This window comes from Triturus cristatus, chromosome 10, assembly GCF_964204655.1.
Source record: "Triturus cristatus chromosome 10, aTriCri1.1, whole genome shotgun sequence".
NCBI classification, from domain to species: Eukaryota; Metazoa; Chordata; class Amphibia; order Caudata; family Salamandridae; genus Triturus; species Triturus cristatus.
In genome coordinates, this window is record NC_140593.1 from 31,211,582 (window position 1) to 31,223,618 (window position 12,037).

The 12,037-nt window shown below is 41.3% G+C and overlaps 1 protein-coding gene across 1 annotated transcript in view; it reads left to right on the top strand.

Annotated features, from left to right (window-relative positions):
• LOC146788756 (vomeronasal type-2 receptor 26-like) overlaps window positions 1-12,037 on the top strand; it is a 757,063-nt gene that overhangs the window by 698,225 nt on the left and 46,801 nt on the right. Inside the window, exon 5 of the mRNA XM_085630964.1 lies at window positions 7,453-7,576. Coding sequence (XP_085487090.1) covers window positions 7,453-7,576 — 124 coding nt within the window. The remainder of the gene's footprint in view (window positions 1-7,452; window positions 7,577-12,037) is intronic.

The window sequence follows — 12,037 nt, forward strand, 5'->3', positions numbered from 1 at the left end:
CTAAGTAGACCTGTGTAGTAATCACTCCACGCAGGTAGATGAAGTTCAGGAGGATTTATTCATGTTAGTTACAAGATCAGTAATACAGCAGTAATTCAGCCCCACCAGGAGCAGCCAGCAAGGTGATCAGCCCTTCTCCAGCTGTCTAATTCATACAACAACATTCTATGTCACGTCATCTCTAGAGCGTTCCACTGGTGGAGCAGTGGATGACATGTAAAGCATAATAACCAAGATACTACATATCCTCCTTTCTTCCAGAAAGAAAACAGAAAAGAGGAAAATAGAATCAGATGTAGAAGCTAGAAGAACAAAACAGAGAGGAGAGTACTAGAGAGAAACAAAGCAGAGGTAGAGAGAAAGAAAGCACCAAAAATCTTAAAGAAACAGATAAACATAACCTGTTTCTCATCCTCCCTTCTATAAATGAGAGAAAGAAATAAAGAAAGAAAGAGAAACTATCAATGAGTACTCTCTGTACACCAACTGGCCAGGTAAGTATGCGAGAGAGCAATCCACATCAGGCGAAAAGTAGAAGAAGACAGAGAAGAAGAGAATTAACTTATACAGCTCTTCCTCCTCGTCGCCATAAAATTGTAGTAATCACTCCACGCAGGTAGATGAAGTTCAGGAGGATTTATTCATGTTAGTTACAAGATCATTAATACAGCAGTAATTCAGCCCCACCAGGAGCAGCCAGCAAGGAGCTCAGGCCTTTTCCAGCTGTCTAATTCATACAACAACATTCTATGTTACGTCATCTCTAGAGCGTTCCACTGGTGGAGCAGTGGATGACATGTAAAGCATAATAACCAAGATACTACAACCTGTTGCAAAGATTTTCCCCCTACGTTGGCTAGTGCAATCAACGTGTAATTGGCTAGATTGTCAGGTAGGCTACTTTTGTAAATTGGCTGCATTATGCTGTCGTGCCAGGATTTCGGGACCAAATTACATTTTACAATGTCTTTGAATAATTGTGATAAAAGTCTTGACCATAAGTCAACCTTGGCTTTAAATGCGGCTTTCGGGATCCCATTTGGGCCTGGCGCCCGTTTGATTTAATCTTACTTATCAATGTTTTTACCATATCCTTCAGCGATGACTCAGACACTAGCATTTGATTGCCACAAGGATTTTCTTTTTCATGATCCTCGCTGCTTAAATTAGTTGGTGAAGCAGATGGATGACGTCCTAATCTGAGCCTAGGGCATTTACAGGAGAAGCCCCATACAGGGTGGAAATGAAAGACTTCCAATCTGACACAGTAATGTTAGCACTATTATTTCTCCTGTTGCCATAGTCAAGGTCATTAATTGTGCCACAAAATGCTCTAAAGTTATTGAATTTTACAGCATGGTGTAATTTAGCCCATAGACCTTTGTGATGTGCCCTGTTTGCCTTCCAGATCTCGTTTCTTTAAGCTTTTCTTAGGCGCTTTAATGTGCATAATTTAATGGATTTGATGACACTATTTGGTTGATTGCAGATTGCCCGGGAAGCTTTATTAACTGCATTCTTTTGTAGATATAGCCTTTATGAAAACCAGATGTTTCTTTTTGGCTTAATAGTATTCCCCCTAGACGTTGTTTTTGCTAGAAAGTGGTCCACAAATAAAGAACAAAGACACGTCCAAATTTCAACTATTGATTTTTCATGTGATGCTCATTCAGTGTTAGTTGTGTCGTTGGATCTATTTAGGCCAAAATCTCTTCTTGTTTTGCTGAGGGCCATGCCAGCCTTTTCAAATTATAAGCAATATGCTCTGAGTCAAGAGTTCTTGATGTTGATAAATGAGCCACTGCGAGTGATAATGTAATGGATTGGGGATTATGGTCACTTTCACTCTTGGGACCACTTGAAACCCAATAAGGTTGGTCGACAATTCATTTGAAATAATGGTATAAGCAATGATGGAATGTTTTTTGTGAGTTTTTAAATGTTGGAGCACCAGCCATATTATGTTGGGTATTGATCAAACAACTATCATGGGTCCAAGATAAGGCAGCCCTCTCTAAAAGAACGCATGGCTGGATAACCCTAAACTCGTATACAACGAAGGCACCACAGAGCTACTTTGGCTGGGGATACTCCAAATCCGTCAAAATGTGCTTCTTAAAGCACAGGCTGGGCCTGTTACCCTGTATTCAAAATCTCCCAAACTGGATTAAAATAAAAGCTGATCCTCTTTGTCGGCTATGTGGCTTGGGGCAAGAGGATATGTTGCACTTGATATGTTCTTGCGAGAAACTACGTGATGAACGAAAACACTTGTTAATACACCACTTCAATCAGCAAGGGATCCGCACACGAAGGAAGGCAGTTCTCGCTTGTTTTTCTCCCCATGACCCTCGCTTGAACTGCAGCTTCGTAAAATTTATGAAGGCAGTGGGAAAAAAGATGCCAAAAACCAATCTATAACGGTCCCTGTATTATCGATCTAATATTGCTTTGTCGATTGACATTACTGACCCCATGAGCTCATGAGGATATCGGGGAAGAAGAAATATCTTACAAACACAAACTTGAATTATCCTTTTAAAAACTTTGTTGCTCATGAAGTTGTCGCGCGTACACTTGAATTTAGGAAATGTGAATGTTTTATTTTGATTTTATTAGAGTTGTACTTTTATTACTCTCTGTTCTTAACCTATTTTGTATAGCAATGGTTTTAAGTAACTATGCTAAATAAATTACTTACTTACTATATATTATGTTGGGTATCCTGCTGTAGCAGCATAAGATAACATTTGTGTAACTGGAAATAAAACATCTTAGATAGAACTGTGTCTACCTTCTTTGAATTCCCAATGAACATGTGCATATTAAAATCTCCCAAAATAATAAGACTGATTGCAGGACATTGATAGGATAAAGTTTTAATTATTTCCCATAGGACTGTAAGCTGCATTGTCTTTACTACTCTTCTTATACTCAAATAAGCAGTTAGAAAAATAGTTAGTAATTTAAATTCAACCTTGATGCATAATAGCAAATCCAATTGGATATCAAATACATGATAGCTGACATCTAGATCCAATGACACATAAATAGAACGCCCACCTTTTGCATGGCCATAAGCAGATGATCAACAAGGGGCTCATAGCACATTTTCCAAGTTACCTGTAACATTAAGATTTTAAAGATCTGAATAAAATGTATTGTCTCTTGGTCTTATAACAGCATTGTTAGGCCATGAACATTCCATGAGCAAATGGTAATATTTGCCTGTACTTTCTATTTATCCAGGCTGTTCAACCTTCCACCTATCACATCAAGATTCTTATGAAGATTCCCTTTGCTGAGTGATTTTGGGTGCCAGGCCCAGTCATCTCTTGGGGCTGAATATTTTTTACATTCTTTACAAATTTGTGATCCCGACCTGCAGCTTGTGATCTCAATGCAAGAAGAGAACTCAGGGTTGCATAACGAACCTATTGCTCCTTTCAGAATACTATTGTTTCCCCCATGATATCCATTTGACATCAAGTTTTTGGGGATATATCTCTTTTCCACTGCCTTGGGAAGGAGCAGAGTTGGATATTGGCTATCTGTGCATCTTCCTATTTAGATCTCCTATTATCAAATTGTATATCATATTCAAGAATTCTGTTAGTCATCTGCTCATTACGCCATATGGTTCAAGTTGCCTCAAATATGGGAGTTTTAGCGTCCTGTTTGAATTCGACTGATTCTAAGGCATCTGATGTTAAGTTGCTTAACTCTGGGATTGAGGATAAGAGCTTCAGTATTTTGCTGCAATTTAAAATATCGTGTAGGCCCCTTGAGTCATACAGTGTAATAAAGAGTAGCTTTGAGGAGAGTCGGTACAACTGTCCCCGTTGGTTTCTTCATAGATCGATGATTGAAAAGTGATGTGATTGTAATTTGACTTGTTCCTTGTGACCTCGAGTCTCTGACTGTCTTCTACCGAAGCGACTTGACTGGGTTCACAGTTTCTTTCAGATTTAACTTCATATCAGTTTTTACCAGTCGGTGAAGAAAACAATGAATATGTAGTTTTATTTTCATGTATGGCTCTTAAACTGCTTTGGTGTTTTTGTCCACCGCCGATAACTGAATGGCTCAATTTACTGATAGAAGCCTTTGCGCAGAGCCATGTCCAATCTCTCAACTATTTGAAACTTTTTCATTTTGGGGAAGTACTGGCTTGACCGGGGCATCCTTAAGAGAAACCAACATATCCAAAGTTCACACATTTACGGTTCCTTTGTCCCCTACTTCTACTGTGCAAGGCTTTTGTTCAGATGATTGAAAAATCTGATCATTTTCCTTTGGGATATGAGCTGTACTTAGGTTAGTTGGCATGAGTTTTTATTGATTCTATTGAGAGCTTTTCTTTGTTTTTTCCTTGATCTTTCAGTGAGAACAAGTGTTTCTGTGCTAGAGAATGATTCTGAATTATTTATAACAGGATCAGCCTCACCGATGTGCATTGCATTTTGTTGATTAGCTTTGCTTTCATTAGGAGCAGCCAGAGAGACTTGGGCGCTGTTAAAATCACTTCCTTGCCCTATTGTGGGGATGTTACTTCTTTTTTCCTCTTTAATAAATTATACTTCTGGTTGCTGAAAGTCAATGTGCTCTCGAGATTCATTGATATTAATGCCCTCATTTCCATCCATCTCCTTACTTGCTTTTCATGAGAGGCTTGTTTGTATGTTTGGGCATTCGATGCTTTGATGACACGGCCGTGGCTATGAATAATTACATGTACTATCTCTGGTTTATTCTCAACTGACATTCGTTTGACTTCATCTAATAAAGAACCAACTATATTCAGTAAATTGGATATTTTATCTATGATGTGAGCACAGGTATAGGTGATCATTTGATTGTCTCTATCGGATTGAGCCCTTGCCACTAAATGTGTTAAATTGAGTAATTTAGAATCGATCCCGGCTACATAAAGGGCCAGATTATTCAATAGATCCACCTGGATATTCAATTTATCTGAATGGTAGTTCAGGGCTGTGGTTATAGTGTCCATGGTTTTAAGCAAACTGTTCCATATTTCTGATTGAAAGTTTATAGAGTCCGCTAGAAAATTGTGTCATATTTAGCTAATAATGTTAAATCAGCAGAATTTAAAGGATTATCCATAGAGTCGGCGTTCTCTGGTTTGTACGGCATATGAGCACATTCAAGGTCTATTACCTCAGGGATCAGAGCAGGTTTGAAGTCAAGGTTTGTTCTTCCTGTTGTAGGTGTTAGACTCAAGGGATCTATTTTAATTCCACTTTTCAGCCTTGAGGGCACTTCTGGTCTTGTAATTTGACAGTTTAGGTCCCTATTATGATTGGATTAGACTAATTTGCCTGGTGACAGTGTAAGGGAAGGCAGGAATACATCATCACCTGTGGTGGTCTCAGTGCCTGATGTAATATTAATCCCAGACTTAAGTCCAATTACGCTCTATCTGAGAATACACCCTCATTATCAACATTTTCAGACCTTTTCACTGATCTGTTGCTATTATTAGTGGTTGCCATTGTCCAATTCCTGGTCCTACTGTCGATATTACTAGACTTAAATGTTACAGCTGAGGTACAGGGAGCATGAACCTGGGCTTTTATGACCAAAGGGTGATAGCCCGGTACCTGAGTAGAGGCTGCGTTGCTTACTTTAGATGGCTTTTGTGGGCTTGTTCCAACACCTGTATATTTTTGTTGTTGAGACTCCCCCAAAGTGTTGTGGGAAAACAGGTGTTGTTATAACTGATTTTATACAGCTTAGTTCTATTGGTGTTGTACCTCTGTTCATTTTTGTTTGAATCCCGGGGGCAATTTTACTATCCTTGATCTTTTCTGAGGATTTAAAATAATTAGCGATGATTAATGGGTGGAAGGCCTCAGTATGATCATTTGGAAGATTCTCTCCACTAATATTTGGGTGCTGACCCACTAGAGGGCAGGTCACAGTTGGACATAGCAGATTTATTCTTTCCCCAGTTAGTATGCCTGGCCCTCCACAAATTGTCTCAGGATCAACTTTTCCCAATCTTCTTTTCTGCTGCTTTGTCTGCTGTTGTAACGCTGCCCCACACAGGCGGGCGGCCCTCATGGTCCTGCAATTGTACTACTTTCGAGGCCTGGATACTTCTATGTTTTACAGTCAAGCTCAACAGTGAATTTCTGGCGTATGCTATATTTATTTCTGGATCTCCCACACTAACATTATCACATCTGCCCTGCCTCTCTTCCCATCGGATTCCTCACACTGAGTTATCACATCTTCCTCACATCTCAATCTCTTTGGACCCTCACACTGATAGTATCACATCTGCCCTGCATCTATCACTCCATGGATCCCTCACACTGATATTATAATGACATGTACCACACATCTCTCACTACCTGGATCCCCGACACTGATGCAATCACATCTGCCCAGCATCTCTCACTCCCTGAATTGTTCACACTGATATTATAATGACATGTACCTCGCATCTCTCACTACCTGGATCCCTGACACTGATGCTATCACATCTGCCCTGCATCTCTTCCTCCCTGGTTCCCTCACACTGATGCTATCACATCTGCCCTGCATCTCTTCCTCCTTAAACCCTTGTACTGATACAATCACATCTGCCCTGAATCTCCTCCTCTCTGAAATCCACACACTAATATTATCACATCTGCCCTGCATCTCCTCCTCCATGGATTCTTCAAACTGATGCTATCACATCTGCCCTGCATCTCCTCCTCCCTGGATCCCTCACACTGATGCTATCACATCTGCCCTGCATCTCCTCCTCCCTCTATCCCTCAAACTGATGCTATCACATCTGCCCTGCATCTCCTCCTCCCTGGATTCCTCACACTGATGCTATCACATGTGCCCTGCATCTCCTCCTCCCTGGATTCCTCACACTGATGCTATCACATGTGCCCTGCATCTCCTCCTCCCTGGATTCCTCACACTGATGCTATCACATCTGCCCTGCATCTCCTCCTCCCTGGATCCCTCACACTGATGCTATAACATCTGCCCTGCATCTCCTCCTCCCTGGATCCCTCACACTGATGCTATCACATCTGCCCTGCATCTCCTCCTCCCTGGATCCCTCACACTGATGCTATCACATGTGCCCTGCATCTCTCACTCCCTGGACTCTTCAAACTGATGCTATCACATGTGCCCACATCTCTTTCTCCCTAGGATCCCTCACACTGATGTCATCACATCTTCTCTGCATCTCTTAATCCCTGGATTACCTCACACTGATGCAATTACATTCTCGCATCTTTCACTCCCTTAATCGCTCCCACTGAACCTATGACATCAGCCCCTTATTTCTTCCTTCTCTGATCTCTCACATGGCAAACAAAACAAATTCTTTCTCAGTTCTCAAGATGTGTGATAATTCCGCATGTGCCCTTTGTTTCTTCCCTGTTGATGTCTCACACATCTCCCTCTCTTCCTCTCCAGGTCCCTACCTCTGTCTGCAGTGAGAGTTGTCCTCCTGGATACAGAAAGGTCCCTCTAAAAGGGAAACCTGTCTGCTGCTATGACTGTGCCCTCTGCACAGAAGGAGAGATTACCAACAAGAGCGGTAGGTGATAAAGCACTGTGTGCCAACCAATGATGCTTTTCAAAGACCCACATGAGAAGATGTGTAACTTGCTCATCAGTGTAAGTTACTTTGGCAAATAACCCTCTTCATTTGAAATATTTACTTTACATATGTTCACCATGTCAGTCACATGGAAATAAAGTTATGAGAACAGAATGATAATATTTTAGGATCTGCCAGAGCTAGAACTAGTCCATGGTCATCAATTAAACCACATCTCTTTTTCTATTATTCCCTCTCCCCCTCCATTCTCCCAAGCCAGTGCTTGCTTTGAGGTGCTGCGACTGGAACAGTCACACTAGGTGCCAATGTCAAGGAGGTGCCCTCTGCATGGCAGGCTGAACTGAGATAAGAGCATCCTTCAGAGATATTTGTGTGAGCAGCATTTTCAGGGGTATTTACAACAGCATGATAACTGTTAATGCACTCGGAGTGATCTAAGATTTGTCTTTCACAGTTTTGACTCATGAAATAGTGGCATAGAGGGTTAATGTTCCTGCTGCAAAGCACAACATGTGACATGCAGATCACAGATTAATATTTTATATATATAATGTAGTGGATTATTGTTTTTATTTCATAGATCGTTCTGATACTTGGAGTTCAAAAGTGACAATCCTTAAGATATGACGCATTGAGCTATGAACCGGCCTCAACGTCTTACATGAGAATTGAAAGGCAGAGGTTTAGAACCTAATTGTTTTCTTCCTCTCAATCCTTTGTTATTCCACCATTGCTTAAAAGGCATCCTGTGGGCAGCAATGCAAGTTTATTAGCTTGACTCCTCAATCATGCGTTACATTTATGGGCAGATTTAAAATGACTTTGTGCCTGGTTTTCATCACAAACTTGTGAACCTGATGCAAACTATTGTTTTGGGGTTCACTTTCCAGCGCAAATACTAATTTGCACTGGACAGTAACCCTAAGTAACACAAAGAAGCACTCTGCATTATTTAGGAAAGGAGGCATACCATGGGTACCACATGAACTTTCCCATGCACTCATCCATAGATTTTGATTTCTATCGACTAACGTTGGTATGAAAGAATTGACATAAATAAATTACGCATCCATGAGGCAGATGTAAAGTTTAAAAAAGGATTTATTTTCTCCGAACCTTTCAAACTTTACATACGTGCTGCATAGTGCAACACACATACAAAGCTGTAAAGGGTCACACTTTGTCAAATATAGAATTTTGTGCTGGAAGGGAACCCTTCCGTACCCTTCCAGTATAAAACCTAAGTTTGGCATCACCTGAACTCCTTTGCACATTGGTGCAAGTGTGTTTGCATTGATGCAAGGCAGCCTAAGGTATGCAAACACTAGAGGAGAGAGCAACAACATCATATATTAGGGCCCCTTCGTTTCTCCTTGGCAAGCACTATAAAATGTAATGACTACCTGTGAGAAAGTCATCCTTTTTACCCCAATCACCCCCGTTGTTTGATTGATACTGGTGGTAACTCACTCTGATTGTGCCCTGGGCCATGCGAACCAGACCCAGGGCCAGTAGTCTGTGTAAAACGTACATGGTAATTAGGTGAAAATGCAACTAATATGAAAAACAACCTGAAAGCCCCTAGTATATAGTAGGGCATGTAGGTTTAGAGGCCGAGCAGAGCTGATGCACTTGAGTCTGCTGTCATTTTCAAGGCAGCTCTGCTTTGTGGGCTGCCTTGAAAAGTAAATTATATGCAAATTCGACTTTGGAATTAAAGGTATTTCTACAGTCTCAAACTAGCTTACTTTTACATATGTTACCCCAAAAGTCACCCATAGGTGCCCCAGGGGCAGGGTGCCCCAGGGGTAGGGTGCCTGACAACTATAAGCAGGAACATTATATTAGGGATGTTTTATGTACCCAGGTGAGGAAAAAACTGCTAGTTTCATTTTTTCCCATTGTAGCACATGGGCTTCAAATGCTATTGATAGAAGCAATTTAAAAATGTACTTCAAAATATTAAAATGATTGCTAGAATAAATCCAACACCTTGCCACGTTAGATTTATTATAACGATCACAGAAAATAAGTTATAGAACTATGTTTTCCGATGTAATAAAAAGCCAGCCTTCCAGCAGTCTCTCCTGATTGACCAGCCTTTGACAGGCTGAGCCAAGCTCCTCTGATGAAATGTGAAGTAGTCTGCATCGAGACATAGGGCATCTGGTAGGAGGAGATCTGCAAGCTGCAGAGCAAAAGGCAGGGTGGGCATTGAGTAGCTAAACTGGTCTTCAAAGAGAGAATGACAGTTAGGACAGGGCACAAGCTCAGACCCACTTCCTGTACTCCGAGCCAGACAGGAGCCCCACTAATTGAATTAGCAGAGGGACTTGAAGGGAAGTGTTAAGGAAACTTAGCCAGGCCAGTGGGTTGGCTTAGCCAGATCTTAACCTCCAGGGGATAATTTCTACATTTTGGATTTTAAAAGAATAGTGTTTCTGGGACAAGAATATGCCACACTTTGGAGGAAGTGGTCATACCTGAGGGTGGCACTCTGCCATCCATTGATCAGGGGTGCCCCCGGCTTATCACCCAAGACCACAATATGTTAAAAGAGATCCACTTGCATCATCTCCAGCAAGAAGAAACCAGTTGACTACCTTTAGCTGGACTTTAAAGGATTTGGCCAGGTGCATTGTGGGAAACATAGTAACAACATCCCAAGGAGCAACTCAGAGCTTCTGTAACCTTGGATTTGTGTTTTTACCCTTCAGAACCCAAATGGTCAATCTGGAAGAAGATCCAGAAGTTTGGAGAAGATTAGAGAATTTTTGGCAAAAATCTCCATAAAGGTGACCAACCCATTGACGGTAGTCAAGCCGGAGACGTCAAATTACGACCCGGCCTGAGATTCACAATTGCCCCACTGAAGCTCAGGAGCTTTTTGTCCTTGACAAGACTTCCAGAAGATGACCTATAGATCACGCTGAACCAAACATCTGTCAAACCCGGCCTGACAAGGTTCCTTGCTCGATGTCGAGAGAAAAAGCTACAAAAAAGTAAGGTAGTCAGAAGGTAAAAACTTGCCAGGGCACTACCGCTAAGTGTATACAGGCGATCGTGGTTGGCCTGAAACTTTGACTTTGTCCCGGTTAAGCACAACCGGAGCACCCAAAATGGTGCTTTTAGCTTTTAGGCATTAGAAAGTGTTTATTCTTTAAAGATCAATGTCTCTGGTTTCTTACATTGTATTTTTCTTTTTTTGGTGTCATTTTAATCATAAAAGTATTTCCTATTTTTCTAAATTGGTGTTGGATTTTTATTGTGTGATGTCGCTTACTTATTTAACATATTGGTGTTTTTAAATACTGTACACTCCTGTCTCCTAAGTTAGGCCTCCATGCTCGTAGACAGCTTACAAGGGTTGATCAAGGGGCTCATCTTTTCAGACCTTGACTGGACATTACATTGTGATTGTGGCCTTATTACTAGTGGTAGGGACCCACCTACACCTACTGATAAACTACATTCCAACACTACCATTGAGGATGACACGTGACTCCTACATCTTTTAGTCATTATTGTTCTAAGTAACATTGCCTACTCATAGATTTACGTACTTTTAAGGCTCTCTGTATGTAATGTAAAGCACTAGGACAGTCTTCTTTGGGATGATTAGCGCTATAAAATAAATACATGTCAGGTGGGGGCTAAGGAGAGATGGGGGCACCATTGGCAGGTGGCAGAGAGGGAATGAAGAAGAAGTTATGATGGAGCCAAGCAACAATTGTTGCACTGGGCGACACTAATGATGGTGACGGCCCTCTCGCTACCCCTCAGTGAAAGGCCTTCTCTTCCTTTCTTTCAGTTTTCAGGATCATGGACCACTTACTAGACCATCTTCCCCTGTCAGCACAGAGCACTCTCTGTACCTTTATGTTTGCTCTGTGCAGTGTGGTCTCTCTTCTTCCTTCTGTCCCCTCCTTGCAACTCATCTTTTTATGTGTGTCTTTGTCAGTCTGTCGGCCAATCTCTCTCTCTCTGTCTCTCTACTCCTTCATACTCTGTCCTTCCTACTCTCTTTCTCTTTCCCCTAGTTCTCTCTGTCTGTATCCATCCATCTCCATGTTTTCATTTCTTTTACTCTCTCTCTTCCTACACTGCTTTGTCTCCATTTGGCTCTTTTGTTTCCTCTATCCAATGTTGTCTTCCCTTTCTTCTCCCAATTCTCCCTGTTTCTCTTACATTCTGCTACTCTGTCTCTGTATTTTGTGCTCTCCTACTCTCTACATTGTCTGCCTTTCTCTTCATTTATGTTTTATCTCTTCTGTCTCTCATCCAAACCACCTATACCACTATACTCTCCATTAGATCATCTATACATGTGTGCATGAGACAGAGGTGAAGTTAAAAAAATACAGAGGTTTGAATTAGAGGGGGAGAAGCAAACACCTATAGTATCAAACAAACAGGAGAGATAAACTAAGAGAGACA